Source organism: Olea europaea, chromosome 21 (assembly GCF_002742605.1).
Source record: "Olea europaea var. sylvestris chromosome 21, O_europaea_v1, whole genome shotgun sequence".
Lineage (NCBI taxonomy): Eukaryota > Viridiplantae > Streptophyta > Magnoliopsida > Lamiales > Oleaceae > Olea > Olea europaea.
The window spans coordinates 13,003,074-13,018,364 of NC_036257.1; the positions used below are offsets into that span (position 1 = coordinate 13,003,074).

Below are 15,291 nucleotides of genomic sequence, written 5' to 3' on the forward strand. Positions count from 1 at the left end.
AAATCAGTTTTTTAGTAGATTTTGATATAAAATCATGAAATATGTGCTAAGTTGCGGGTCATAATTATTGTCTATCATATTTATTTTCACATCGTGGAACCCCTGGACCAAAATTTAATCTAAGGACGGTTTAAAATTTTGTAATTCTTATAGAATTCCATTAAGGAATTGGAGTTTTTGTATAATTTGATTTTTTCCTAATTTATCCTATACTATTATCATCAAATGAAGAAAGAAAAAGAGATTAGAGAAGATATGTGTGCTATTTTCTCTTGTAAACATTTAGTTTATCATAGTGAATTAGTGCGTCAACGAGAGATGATGTAGTCTTACGTTGAGATTGACCTTTATAATCTCGAATGTTCTTAATTGTTTATTTTTCTTTCTTGCGAATTGATTGTTGTCGATGGAAAAGAATTAGGTTTATAATTCTCAACAATATATAATTGAAAAGTTGTAGGTCCTATAATATTTGATAAAAATTTATTGTCGACTTTAACTTCGATTAAAACCTAGATTTTTTTTGAAAAAATTTCCACGACAATACATGTGATTCCACTTATTCCTCTTTGCAATCGAAGATATCACGAGCAGTGTCGACTATGAGAATCCCTTAAACAGCCTAAGCTTCTAGATTTGTTTTTATTTTGACCTTTTTTTCCTCCATTCCTTCATTACCAAATTCTCTCTCAATTCCACATAACATTTTCAGGCCACTCCATGCACTAAACCAACGCCTTAAATCGTGCAATGACAACTTCTTACTCAAATTCTAGAAATAATCAACGTAAAATCCTTAAATAACGTACCGTGAACCATCAGAATTCATCGTGTGTATCAACAATGGCAACAGCTTTAGCTGGTGATGATCTTGCACGATCAGTCAGCAGCGGGAGGAGATTGGCTGCGTCCGCCTCCGGCAGGAGCCGCAGCTTCCGGGAGGCGTGGCAGGATCAGCCTGATGCGTTCAGCCGCAACGGACGGCAGGATGATGACGAGGAGGAGCTCTTGTGGACCGCCATTGAGCGGCTGCCCACGTATGATAGGCTCCGAAAAAGCGTTTTAACGCAAGTTTTGGAAAATGGGAAGGTTAAAGCAGATGAAATTGATGTGAAGAAGCTTGGTGTGGATGAGAAGAAGCAGTTGATGGATAGCATTCTTAAGGTGGTTGAGGAAGACAATGAAAGGTTTCTTAAAAGACTCAGGCAACGAACTGACAAGTACGTAATTAAAACTTTCGCACTACTGAAAAAAGCTTCATCAACGGTTTTTTCGATCGGAAATGACCAATTCCGATGGAGAAAAGCGGTCAGAAGTAAAGATTATACTAACAAAATTAATCAAACACTTCCATTTATCCATAAATCATATTTAAGCCCTTGTTTGATTTTCATTACATTACATTACATTCTATTTTTCTCTCTTCTATTTTCAACCACACAATCTTCCATAAAATAATATTACACGTAAATCGAAAAATTTTCTTTCTTTTTCAACCACTCATTTTTCAAAAAACACTATTCTATACATTAAATTTTCCCCGTAATGGGGGCCAAACAAGGGCTTAGGTTTTTGATGGACGGAAGTAACCTAAGAAATTTCATTATTCTTCACCGGAAATTTCCGACGACCAATTCTCCGATGACAGCTAATTGGCCGTCGAAATTTCCTAAGTAAAATACAGGTCCATCGAATTTTAACCTTTACAATGGTTTTTTTCCTCAAAAATCCTTAAATACCAACGAATTTTAGTTAGTTGGAAAAATTCAATCGATATTACCTTGTTTTTTATTAGTGTTATTGAATCATTTCATCTAAAAGCTTGAAGTTATAAATAGAGGACACATTTATTTATTTAAAGTTTAATTTAATTCTAATGCGTCATGACATGCAAATCAGATTCATTTAATTGTTTGAAATGGATAGAACTCACATCCTTTAGTTACACGCAACATAAAGTGAAGTGAAGGCAGATCTCACATTCTAATTAGTATTATGATGATTAGTTACACTAGCGGATCCAAGATGAATATTGAGCACCGGCGGTGAGAGTGGCCATCTAGCAGCCACCCAATATAAGGAGGGAAAAGAAAATTCCGGGGGATCCAGCACGGGCGGTTGCCAGTGCTCGCTAGGTGCTGGATCCATCGGTGATCAGTTATATTGTGAGATTTTATCATGTTATCAGCGAATGAATGCTTCAAAACTTTTATCGGCTCTAATGACATGTTCAGAAAAAAAAATACTCAAGTGCATTTACTTATTTAAATTTAGTCATCAACATTGTACACTTCTGTAGTTTCATGGGCAAGGACGTGCCTCTTTTACCATTTATTAGTTGATTTGATTTTTGATGATGATGCAGGGTGGGGATTGAGACCCCAAAAATTGAAGTAAGGTACGAGCATTTTTCTGTGGAGGGAGATGTGTATTTTGGGAGTAGAGCACTGCCCACTTTATTGAATGCTACAGTGAACACAATTGAGGTAGTTTAATTATTTCAACTCTGTATGTGAGAATGTATGTATGATTAAATTTCTGATTATGGTTGTGCATTTTGGCCTGGAATGGATGATAGAGCATTCTGGGACTACTTTGGCTTACCCCTAATAGGAAGAGAAGAACTCAGATACTAAAAGATGTAAACGGAATCGTCAAACCAACCAGGTACATATTATGTATATAGAACTGGAAAATATAATAAACAAGATTCTTCTTCCTCGATGTTGTTTGTATCAAACATGTCGTTGGTGTTTCTTATTATGAATAAAGAAATTTGCTTCTCTTCTTACAAATTGTAGTTTAACTTGATGATTTTCAGGATGACACTACTTTTAGGTCCACCAGGAGCAGGAAAGACAACATTCCTGCTTGCACTTGCTGGAAAGCTTGACAATAATCTTCGAGTACGTTTCTTAAGCTTTATATTTGCTTACCTTCGTAAAAGACCTTCTTTTCCTGTTATTGATTAGGAACTCTGAATAGAAATCTGGGAAGATCACATACTGTGGGCATGAACTGCACGAATTTGTTCCTCAAAGAACATGTGCTTACATCAGTCAACACGATCTTCATCATGGGGAAATGACAGTGAGGGAGACCTTTGATTTCTCGGGTCGAAGTTTGGGGGTTGGAACAAGATATAACATTTTAGCAGAACTCTCAAGGCGAGAGAAAGAAGCAGGGATTAAACCTGATCCTGAAATTGATACATTCATGAAAGCCACATCAATGTCAGGGCAAAAGACCAGTTTGGTCACAGACTATGTTCTCAAGGTTTTTGCTGTTTCCTTTTTCCTTTCTGTATTAGGCTATTTTATCGAGTTCTGTACTCTTTGTGTGTGAAGTTTAAGAAAAGACTTGAAGTTTATTAACCTTATTAATATTACAGATACTTGGATTAGATATTTGTGCCGAAGTTATGGTTGGCGATGATATGAGAAGGGGTATTTCTGGAGGGCAAAAGAAGCGTGTGACTACTGGTACGTCTCGAATTATACGTCTCAAACGCAAATTATTCATGTCAGAATGAAGTGGTCTATTTCTATTTTCTCAATGAGTGCATGTAGTTAGCTATAGAACATCACAAATTGTGACATTGATTCAAAGAAGTTGTGTGATGACACTCTTATAATTTGTTGTGATTTTTCTTAATGAATAGTATCTGATGTACATACTCATTGTATAAATTTAGTTGCAGAAGAACTTCTCATAATCAATTCAAAAACTTTAATCTTTTTATTCCAGCCATGTGATAATAGTGAATGTGCTTCTTGAAATTTTAAGATTTTTTATTTTTCCAGAACTACTTCGTTGTTTTTGTGCTAATCTATGCTTACTCCACGAGCAGGAGAAATGTTGGTCGGGCCAGCTAAAGCTCTTTTTATGGACGAAATATCGACTGGGCTGGACAGTTCGACCACTTTTCAGATTGTCAAATACATGAAGCAAATGGTTCACATCATGGATGTAACCATGATCATATCTCTTTTGCAACCAGCCCCAGAGACCTATGATCTTTTCGATGACATTATCTTGCTGGCAGAAGGTCAAATTGCGTATCAAGGTCCAAGAGAGAATGTGCTCGAGTTCTTCGAATACATGGGATTCAAGTGCCCTGAACGGAAAGGAGTGGCTGACTTTCTTCAAGAAGTGACATCGAAGAAGGACCAAGAGCAATATTGGTCCAAAAAAGACAAACCATATAAATATATCTCAGTTTCAGAATTTACAGAAACCTTCAACTCTTTCCACATTGGTCAAAAGCTTGCTGGAGAACTTAAAGTTCCTTATGATAAATCCAAAGCCCATCCAGCTGCTTTGGTGAAAGCGAAGTATGGAATCTCAAATTGGGAACTATTTCGGGCATGCTTTTCGAGGGAATGGCTGTTGATGACGCGTAGTTCTTTCCTATACATATTCAAGACTACCCAAATAACAGTTATGGCAATTATAGCCTTCACAGTTTTCTTCAGAACAAAGATGCCTCATGGACAATTAACCGATGGAGGGAAATTCTTTGGAGCCCTTTTCTTCAGTCTTATTAATGTGATGTTCAATGGGATGGCTGAACTTTCGATGACAGTCTTTAGGCTTCCTGTCTTCTATAAACAAAGAGATTTTTTGTTCTACCCAGCATGGGCTTTTGGATTGCCAATTTGGATCCTGAGGATCCCCCTATCGTTCGTGGAATCTGCACTTTGGATCATTATTACGTATTACACTATTGGATTTGCACCAGCTGCTGGGAGGTAAAAATGGTCATGCGGTTCTGTTTTCTACCGGAATGTCACGTATTTGCTTATCATTTCTTTAATAAGAATTCATTCACTGACAATTCTTGTCCACGTGCTCTAGGTTCTTTCGGCAATTCTTGACATTCTTCAGTATACATCAAATGGCCCTTGGTCTATTCCGATTCATTGCTGCAGTCGGAAGAACTCAGGTTGTTGCAGGCACGTTAGGGACCTTCACTTTGCTAGTAGTCTTCGTGCTTGGTGGTTTCATAGTAGCCAAAGGTAAGCTTCTGGATTTGTTTTTCAACCTTCAGAGCCTTTAAGCCTCTTGTCAGTTTTTCATCTCTTGAGACCTTTGTCAGTAGTCATAATAAACCAAGTTCATATTTTACCTTAATTACAATAATTACTCTTATTTATAAGCATGAAATGGACTCATTAGTCCTAGATCATCAAGTCATTCATTTTCTTTGTTGACGACAGATGACCTCAAGCCATGGCTGAAATGGGCTTATTATGCTTCTCCTATGAGTTATGGCCAGAATGCAATAGCCATGAATGAATTTCTTGACGAAAGATGGAGTACAGTAAGTTTAATCATCCGTTTTTGAAACCTCTATATTTTACTCTCATCATGAGCAATTCTTTCTACTGTTGTTTGCTCTCATCGAAATTTAAGCTTATTTCTTTCTTCTTTATTTTTTGTTTTTGTATGCAGCCTAATGTGGACCCCCGATTCAGTGCACCTACAGTCGGAAAAGTCCTCCTCCAGTCGAGGAGCTTCTACACAGAAGATTATATGTTTTGGGTTTGCCTTGGAGCACTCTTCGGCTTTTCAATTCTCTTTAACATTCTATTTATTGCAGCACTGACATTCTTAAATCGTAAGTAACATCCTGCTGTCAGTTACAATTCTCATACTTCATAATGGATCTGAAGTTGAGAACTTCTGATATGAATTTTCAGCTTTAAGTGATTCAAACACTATTGTATTTGATGAAAATGAAAGCAAAACGAAGAAGAGGAAGAAGAAGAAGAATAATTCATCTGGAAAAAATGTGACAGGAGCATCTGACGGTAATGGTCCATTTAATCTTCAGCATGTCATTTATTTTTCTTAGATTTTCTATTTTTGTTCCTATTTATGAGCAATTGGTAATAAAGCTTTCATTTATTTGTCTTTCTTGCATATGGGATCCGGTTGTGAAAATAAAACCTTCTTAGCATTTTTCTTAGCTAAGATTGGATATCACTAGACAAGTACTAATAAGGGAAAGAAAGCTAAATTCTTGTTCATTATACTGTTGAATCTAGTCCAATACTGCATACCAAACATGCACTCGTCTGTTTTTATTCCTATAATATCATTGACAATTAAAAATCTCTACCGCATTATTTAAACTGAAAAATGAGCTAGGATTGATTATTCGTGTAAAGTTGTTTTCCTAATCACTTAACCACAGGTGTTGATATGGAAGTGAAACATGCTTCAACCAGTTCAAACTCGACTGCTGCCTCTGCGGATCATGCTTCTAAAAAAGGAATGATCTTGCCCTTCCAGCCTCTTTCACTTGCATTCGATCATATAAACTACTTTGTCGATATGCCTGGTGTAAGTAGCTTGTTTTATAACTTCACTCACCACTCTTTGTATCTCTTTCATTGATCATGCTTTGATGAAGACTTTTGAAGTGCTAGAAATAAAATGTTATTTTTACATTTTACTAAGAATTTTCAAAAAACTGTGAAGTTTTATCAAGTTGATATCTGCTCGGATTTACCAGGAAATGAGAGCTCGAGGGATTGAAGGGGATCGTCTCCACCTATTACGAGATGTCAGTGGAAGTTTCAGACCAGGGGTATTAACGGCACTCGTTGGTGTTAGTGGTGCTGGAAAGACAACATTAATGGATGTCTTAGCAGGACGAAAGACTGAAGGGTACATTGAAGGAACTATAAGCATTTCAGGTTACCCAAAGAACCAGGAAACATTTGCAAGGATTAGTGGATACTGCGAACAGAACGATATCCATTCACCTCATGTTACAGTTTATGAATCCGTGTTGTACTCTGCTTGGCTGCGTCTTCCTTCAGATGTGAAAATGAACACTCGAAAGGTATGTTATTTATTTACTGAGAAGTGTAAGATCTTCGTTAAATTCTCCTTGATTATAGTGAAAAATCTGGAGTGAGAAATGGATATAGTTCTCACATGGAGGGTGAACCATTTTAAATATGTGTATTGTTCTTCGTTTCTAATTCTTTTTAATTTATTATTCTGGCTGTAGATGTTTGTAGAAGAAGTAATGGAATTGGTTGAGCTAAACCCGATAAGAAATTCCTTAGTCGGCCTTCCTGGAGTTGATGGACTCTCGACTGAACAGAGGAAGAGGTTAACAATTGCAGTGGAGTTGGTTGCAAACCCGTCCATCATCTTCCTGGATGAACCAACATCTGGTCTTGATGCTAGAGCTGCTGCTATAGTTATGCGTGCCGTGAGAAATACAGTGGATACAGGCAGAACCATCGTCTGCACAATTCACCAACCAAGCATAGATATATTCGAAGCTTTTGATGAAGTAATGTTCCAAGTCCTTATATGCGCTTGATACTAATGTTTTATTAATATTGCCAGTCTTTAGTACTATCAGAATCTTAAATTCATTTAGTCAAATCCAACAGTAAAAAACATTCATATAACTAATTCTAAGTTTGTTTTGTTGAATCTTTCATTTCTGATCCTGATCTATGGCCTATTATTGAGCTTCCTACAGTTACTTTTGATGAAGAGAGGAGGGCGAGTGATTTATGCTGGACCACTTGGTCGGCAGTCTCACAAGCTCGTAGAATATTTTGAAGTGAGTAGCTACATAAGAAGCAAATAGATCGATTTTACTCGTTAAATATTTGAGTTTCTTAAGTTCTTATATGTTTTAATGACTTGCAAGCATATATAATTACTGTTATCACGTTGAAGGCTATTCCCGGGGTTCCTAAGATTAAAGAAGGATACAATCCAGCTACCTGGATGCTGGAAATCAGCGCACCAGCAGTTGAGGGTCAGCTTGGAGTCGATTTTGCAGATATTTATGTCAATTCATCACTTTATAAGTGAGTAAAACATGAAACTGGAATTTCTATTTTGTCAGTAACTTTTCGCATTTTTAAATAATCGGAATCATTAAAACATTTTTCAGGAGTAACCAAGAACTTGTGAAAGAACTGAGTTCCCCACCACCAGGTTCCAAGGACCTCCGTTTCCCAACAAAGTACTCTCAGCCATTTCTTACTCAGTGCAAAGCTTGTTTCTGGAAGCAGTATTGGGGCTACTGGAGGAATCCACAGTATAACGCCATTCGCATTTTCACTACAATTGTCATTGGAATTATATTTGGTGTCATATTTTGGAACAAAGGAAAGAAGATGTAAGTCCACAATTTCCTTATCATAGTATGGTTTTCCTTTTAAGGTTAATACTTGAGTATAATTTGTAAGACATAACCTTCTTGACTTTTAAATTGAATTTCTTTTAATGTACAGCCAAAAGCAACAAGATCTTCAGAACCTTTTGGGAGCGATATACTCTGCCGTTCTCTTCTTAGGAGTCACGAATGGTACTTCTGTTCAAAGTGTCGTTTCTATAGAGAGAACGGTGTTCTATCGCGAAAGAGCAGCAGGAATGTATTCACCATTGCCTTATGCATTTGCTCAGGTATCACGACAAATCACACCATGAAATCCTTCGTTCACACGATTCACATTCAAGCCTAACACCAGATGATTATTTATAAACCCAATTTCATCTGCAGGTGGCAGTCGAGATAATCTATGTAGTAGTGCAAACTTTTATGTATGCCGTTCTGCTCTTCACAATGATTGGATTCGAGATGAAAGCTGTGAAATTCCTCTGGTTCTACTATTTCATCTGCACAAGTTTCATCTACTTCACTCTGTACGGAATGATGTTCATCGCGCTTACCCCAGGTCTCCAAATTGGTGCCATTACAGCATCTTTCTTCATCAGCTTTTGGAACTTGTTCTCCGGTTTCCTCATTCCTAGGACAGTAAGTCAACTTGCACGATTTCAAATTAGAAACCATAAACTAAACATAATTGATACTCGAACATGTAACTAAGAATGCCGGACTAGATAATACTGAACGCTTAGTCCACACGGGACATGAACTAAACGAACTTGTATGACTTTTAAATTACAAAACCTGTTGATACGCATGTTTCCATTATTGCAGCAAATCCCAATATGGTGGAGGTGGTACTACTGGGGTTCGCCTGTGGCCTGGACAATTTACGGGCTTGTGACATCTCAAGTTGGTGATAAATCTACACCGCTCGATGTGCCTGGAGCTGGTACTACAACAGTAAAGACATATCTGAAAGCAACATTGGGCTATGAATATGATTTTCTACCAGTTGTTGCAGTAATGCACATAGTTTTTATGGTTCTATTTGTGTTTGTTTTTGCATTTGGCATTAAATACCTCAACTTTCAGAGGCGATGAAGAGTTTTAACCATTCTTTGCTATGATTGTAAGGTTCAGAAAGGCAGATTATAATTGAAAAATTATAGATTTATTACCCATACTAGTCATTCAATTCGTGGACAGGTCGTACCGAGCTAGACAAGCAACTTATGAGGACTCGTCCCATGAGCTTAATTTATCAAAAATAATTTGGCTCGCTTTAAAAAATATATTTAATTTAATTCAACAATTAATTCTAAATCATAATAAATTGTCAAGATATTTTATTTTTATTTTTATTTTTGAAGGACTATTGGTACTAATGACACCAATATTGACAATCTACATGTGGTATAGATCTAACCCAGTCTGGATGAAGGCGGGCGGTTTCGGACGCTACACTTATTTTAACACTTCTATGTTAACTTGATAACTTATTTGACATATTTCGTACATTGAATTAAATATTATCAATTATTATTAACTAAAGAAATAAAATATTTGGTTGTGCTACATATACATCACAATTTAAAGATTTATTTACTAACAGACGTTATGACGAGTTTTGATAAGTCAAAATCTCACAACCAAAATAAATAAATAAATAATAAAAATAAACTCTCAATTTCATTTTGTCTTTAACCCACATTACAAAAGCACAATTATTTAAGTGGTGAAGAGATTTTGATAATTTTAATTCAATTTATCGTCACCTCATCAATGTATAAAAGTCTAAAAGAATCTATAAATAATGATGTACAATGAGCAATTTCCTAAAATATATATGTATTGTCATATTCGGCCCCTATTTGATAATCATTATTTGAAAACTCTTTTTTCGATATACTCATTTTTCAATCACATATTCACTTAATAAATTATTTTACACGTAAATTCAATTTTTATTTTTATTTTTTAATCACACATATATTCTCCTAAAAATTTCTATTCAAAACATTGGCTTTTAAAAATAACGCCCGCCAAACATGGCTCAATTATATCCAATCTAATGCAGGCTCGTGTTATATTAACATTTCTACTAAAGTAGGTGACCCAAGTAATCAAAATTGTCGGATATTGTGACGCCAAATGCAGGCCACTGAATCTTAATATCAGATTTTTAACTTTAAATTGAAATTTATGGTCTCAGTCGTCTTGATACGTGTCCATATACATGCAAATAATCATGTCAAATGCATACACATCACTTCCACCATTTAAATTGATTATCTATAATTGATATTTTTTTTCTTAAGAATTAAAGAAACAAAATAAGTGACTTTAATTTACTTATAAGTAAAATATAATAACGTAAAACCTTAAGCGAAAGAAAAACCTACTTTTCAAGTCAAACATGCTGGCTTGACAGTTTATATTGCTGCTTATAATAACGTAAAAGCTTAAGCGAAAGAAAAACCTCCTTGTGCATATACTATTTATATTGCTGTTTTATTATATTTGTTATACCTCCTTGCGCAAGAAATAATCGAATTTAAATTTCTATGGAAATGTTTAGATTTCAAAACTCATAATAATATTAGAACAATGTATAGTTACCTAATTATCATTTTTAGGTTTATCTTTAGCCCGTAAACAAGTTTATTATTTTAATTTTTTGTTTTCTTTTAGTAAATGTGTTTTTGAATTGATAGACACGAAATAAATTTTGCTTATAGAGACGTTAATAAGTAGATTAAATTAGGCATTGACACTTGATTGTTGATAAAATAAAGCAGGAGCTGGCCCCATAAAACGACAAGCTTCATTTGATTGCCCATTTCAAAATATTTAACTTAAAGCATGACTTAATTATATCAACCTATGAAATATAAATGAAGAGATTAAAAAGAAAAAAATTGTTGGTAGGTTTTGTTGACCTAAAAAGTTTGGGTTCTTGTTATCAACAAATCTCACGTCACGTCTCTGCCTATATGTATAGTTTCATGCACACTTAGACAGTAACAATTATGCTTCAAGATCGTCTTTTCAAGAAAAAGGGTTGGTATGAAGAATTGAAGGTGGGAGAGACAAATATGTAGAGCTTTGGCTAGAGTTTACGCATCCATACATTTTCATTGCATATGCATACTTTGTTTATAGGGAAAGAGTTGTGAAATTAGGCTAGGATGTTGTACACCTAATTTCACTTTGCGTTTTGTCATTGAACCGTTGATCCTAGACGAGTTTGGTAAACTCTTCTTAATTGAACTGTTTCCTTGGCAAGATACTATTTATTTATAAAGAATATTTTATGCATTATAGAGATCATCTTTAAATTTTGAGAGTCAATTTTTATGCATTTCAACAATGCTTTCTATTTTGACTTTTCATTTTACTTTTCATAAGAAATAATTATTGATTTCACATCATATATTAGTTAGTATATTTTCATATATGTCAATGGACAATCAATATAAATGTGATTTAAATAGTTTAAAAAGCAGAGTGTTGAAATCTATGACCTATTAAATGTAATAATTGTAAATTAAGAATAGAGGGTACGTTTGCCTCTCTAAATTTGAAGAGTCAAAATCATTCTCTATTTTAATAAGTTAAATAGAGTCTCTTAGATCTTATTTTTGAGCATTAGAGCATCTTCATAAGAATCTTTAAATATGATATGCTCTTTATTTTAAAGAGTCAACTTTTAAAATCACGTTTCAAGCGACTCTTTAATCCCTTGTTTGAACTCCATTTTTTTCATATTATTATGAAAGGAATAGTAATTTTTTTTTTTAAGAATGAGTGGTTAAAATGAAAGATTTTTTTTTTTTTTTTAGGTTTACATGTAATATTATTTTATTGAAAAATGTGTGGTCGATAAGAAGAGATAGAAAAATAAATTTTAATTTAATTAGGGCCAAACATAGGCTAAATTAACATTTTAGTTTAGAAAGTAGGTTAGGCTCTCCAAATTTGGATGGTCAAACTCACCCTCTATAATTAAATGTATTTAAAGTGTTTCAAATTTCAATGTAGAAAAATAATAAAATAATCTAAAGAAAACTAGTTAAAATAAAAGATAAAGAAAAATAATAAATATTTTTTGGGTGTAGTAAAATTAAATGTTAAATATAAAGAGTTTGTTAGATTACTTCAAAATTTTAACTTTCTAAATTTACATATGATTTCCAAATGATAAAATATGCTTTTTAAAAATAGAAAATCATTTAGAAATACTCTTAACTCTTTAAAATAAAGAGTATTTTGTGTTTAGAGAATTTCTTGAAAATACTCTAAAATTGCATTTCCTTGAAATCATCTTCTCATTTTTAGAAATAGATAAAGGCCAATAATAGGACTGATGTGACAGTTTTCTTACAAAGGTTGTTCCCATATATTCATTTTCTCCAGATTTCGTAGAACCTTTACACTGTTAAGGGTTCGGACCTTCGTGCTAGATCGTTTGGCCCATTAGGGTGTTCCCCACCACCTTGGTCGGAAGGGTTCAATGCAGGACTTGACACCACCTGACCACCACCTATTACTGCAAAGACCGTAAACATAGTAATTCATAGAGTGAAGCTCGTGGTTTCCCAAGTAGACAAAGACCATAGGGGAGACGTGGCTGTTGACACTTGCTCACATGACGTTCATTTGCCAACATGGCTTCCAAGTGGATTTATGGTGTAACATGTTTGCAGCTTAAAAGGTTAACTTATTAGGAGTTGTCAAATTCTCTTAGAATTGAAGACCATTCTCATGTCTAGTTGACATTGGTCATTATTATCTAATTTTATTATTTTTTTAATATTTTCCTCCTCAAACGTAATACCACATCATTTCATCTCCATCAAGTGATAATCTATACGTTTATATTCTTTAAGCCATGAACGATCACAATCTCCATCAACGTTTACGCTTCCACTTCGTAAAATAAACCATCTTGTGATCACAATTTCCTTAGGACTTAGGAGCCAATAAAATATTTAGTGACCATTTTGACTAACTAATCTTTCACACACGTTGGAAGATTCAACTTACACATATTTAGGACTAATTTGAAAAATGGCACTAGTGTTAACTATTGAGAACTTTGGTTTCATCATAAAATGTCATAATTTATTAAGATGATCAATTACTTAATTCCTTCGTAAATTCAAGATCATTGTTATGTTTAGATGACATGAAAAATTTTGCTCATTGGTTAATTTCACCCATGACCATCAAACTTTAATTTGTTTCACCATAGCTACTGATTTTTTCACTCGATGTCACCCTGGCAATCGTACTTTAATTTGTTTATTGTAAAGTTCAAGTGAACCTTTGAACATTTGACAAGGGTCCTCGACCCTTTGATTTCTACCCTCAAAGTCCTAATGCATTAAAATGTCTGCGTTGGAGATACTTTTGTAATAAAGTGCCAATTTAACCATTAAAATGACAAATTTTGAGTAAAATGATCAGAGTATCCTTAGTTTGTTCAATGAAAAGGATAAAAATAACCTGTACTAAAACAAAGAAATAGAATAAATGAATAAAGAACAAAAAAATCAACAATAAAATAAAAATAAATACTTGGACCAATCTACACCCTCCACCCATTTCCCAAACCTAATTCACTCGCTCCACCCACCAAACATGCCCTCGCTACTTTCTGCCATCGCCACCGTCATCATCATTAATTTAAACACAATTTCACATTTAGAATGATAGAAACAGATAAAACTACAAAGTTCATTCATTAGAAAAATTTTATGTTTCATTAAAAACTATGTCATTTAATGTTTCTTTTCTTTTCTTTTGTTTATTCTTTGTTTTAAATCAAACCAAGAATATACTATCATTTTAATCAAAATTTGACTATCAACGGCCGAAATGACGTTTTCCATCATATAAGAATCTCGAGCATAGCAATTTGAAAAAGTGGGATACCAAGTGCTACAAGTCAAAGTTTTGGGACCCAATATCATCAAAATATTCAAAGTTAGGGACCTAGTGCTATTTATCTTATCAAGTTCGATGGTCATGATGATACTGAGTGGAGAGATCGGAGGCCATGGTAATATAAAATAAAGTTTCATGGACATGGTAACATTTAAGTAATATAAAATAAAATTTCATGGACATGGTGACACTGTGTGAAAAATTAGGTGGTTATGAGTAAAATTAATCTTTTCTTCACGCTTCAATAAGACTGAGTGCTTGTTTCGAAGAAATTTTTGAAAAAAATTTCAAAAATTATTTTTAACCAAACATTCTATTAAACTCATAATTTTTTATTTTTTTATTTTTTACTTGAAAAAAAAACTCTCATAAATAAAAGTTGCTTAAAAATATTTATAAGATATATTTACCCCCAAAAAAAACAAAAACAAAAACAAAAAAAAGGAACATGGAAGCATTACCTTTATTTTTCTCTTTGTAAGAAGGTTAGCTGAAAGGCTCTTGCAGGTGTAGCTGCCCAATTCGTACTCATCTGCTTTTTCTTTACGGATTTCACATTTTATTTTCTGTAATTTAATTTTATTTAGGTGAGTTATCTGAACCTTCCTTTCCGCCCTATATCAAACAACTTTAACCATTCTAAGAATATGAGGGAGGTTATCTCACATCTTGTTGACAATCACAGTGTGGTGTTCGATTCCTGAGAAATAAAATTGGACTTCTTATAGATGTAGTGTACAGACAGCTATTGTTCCCTAAATTGTTGGTGCACATCTCCCGATTTACCTCCCTCACAAAGCTCTACGGGCTGGACCGTGAGGGCTCTCAAAGTTGGGGTTCAACCTTTTTTGTTTTAATAAAATTAATAATAATAAAAAATATCTCACAGGGCTTGCACTTGCAGGCAGAAAGATATACCAAAAAATATAGTTATACATATATAGCATTTGTGTTTTTATATTTAATTTTTATTTTTGGCTTAAATATAGAGAAAGGCAGATGAATTTTACAGTATTTAAACACAGATTTATAATTTTTTTATAGCAAAAATAACAAAAGAAATTCATCTTTGTATGCATATATTTTACAGAAAAAATTTATAGATGTCTGTAAAATAAATATTTAAACATTATTTCGTTGAAAAAGGGAAAAAATAAAAAATTAGAGCGTAAATTTCAGATGAAACG

The 15,291-nt window shown here is 33.9% G+C and overlaps 1 protein-coding gene across 1 annotated transcript; it reads left to right on the forward strand.

Moving 5' to 3' along the window:
• The first annotated feature begins 641 nt into the window (after nucleotides 1-641).
• LOC111370735 (pleiotropic drug resistance protein 2-like) lies at nucleotides 642-9,307 on the forward strand. The gene is made up of 20 exons (XM_022992588.1): nucleotides 642-1,220; nucleotides 2,366-2,486; nucleotides 2,579-2,667; nucleotides 2,822-2,906; nucleotides 2,986-3,276; nucleotides 3,392-3,482; nucleotides 3,851-4,751; nucleotides 4,858-5,018; nucleotides 5,220-5,323; nucleotides 5,455-5,620; nucleotides 5,703-5,813; nucleotides 6,200-6,348; nucleotides 6,521-6,853; nucleotides 7,025-7,315; nucleotides 7,511-7,594; nucleotides 7,714-7,847; nucleotides 7,934-8,161; nucleotides 8,277-8,448; nucleotides 8,546-8,800; nucleotides 8,987-9,307. The coding sequence occupies exons 1-20, from the start codon at nucleotides 844-846 to the stop codon at nucleotides 9,254-9,256; spliced, it is 4,413 nt and encodes a 1,470-aa protein (XP_022848356.1). The 5' UTR covers nucleotides 642-843; the 3' UTR covers nucleotides 9,257-9,307.
• Nucleotides 9,308-15,291: the final 5,984 nt, after the last annotated feature.

Excerpts from the sequence above, each read along its gene's own strand:
- LOC111370735 (XM_022992588.1), top strand. The coding sequence starts at position 844 with ATGGCAACAGCTTTAGCTGGTGATGATCTTGCACGATCAGTCAGCAGC. Across the intron at positions 4,752-4,857 it reads TTTGCACCAGCTGCTGGGAG|GTTCTTTCGGCAATTCTTGA; the intron begins GTAAAAATGGTC and ends CACGTGCTCTAG. Across the intron at positions 7,316-7,510 it reads TATTCGAAGCTTTTGATGAA|TTACTTTTGATGAAGAGAGG; the intron begins GTAATGTTCCAA and ends AGCTTCCTACAG.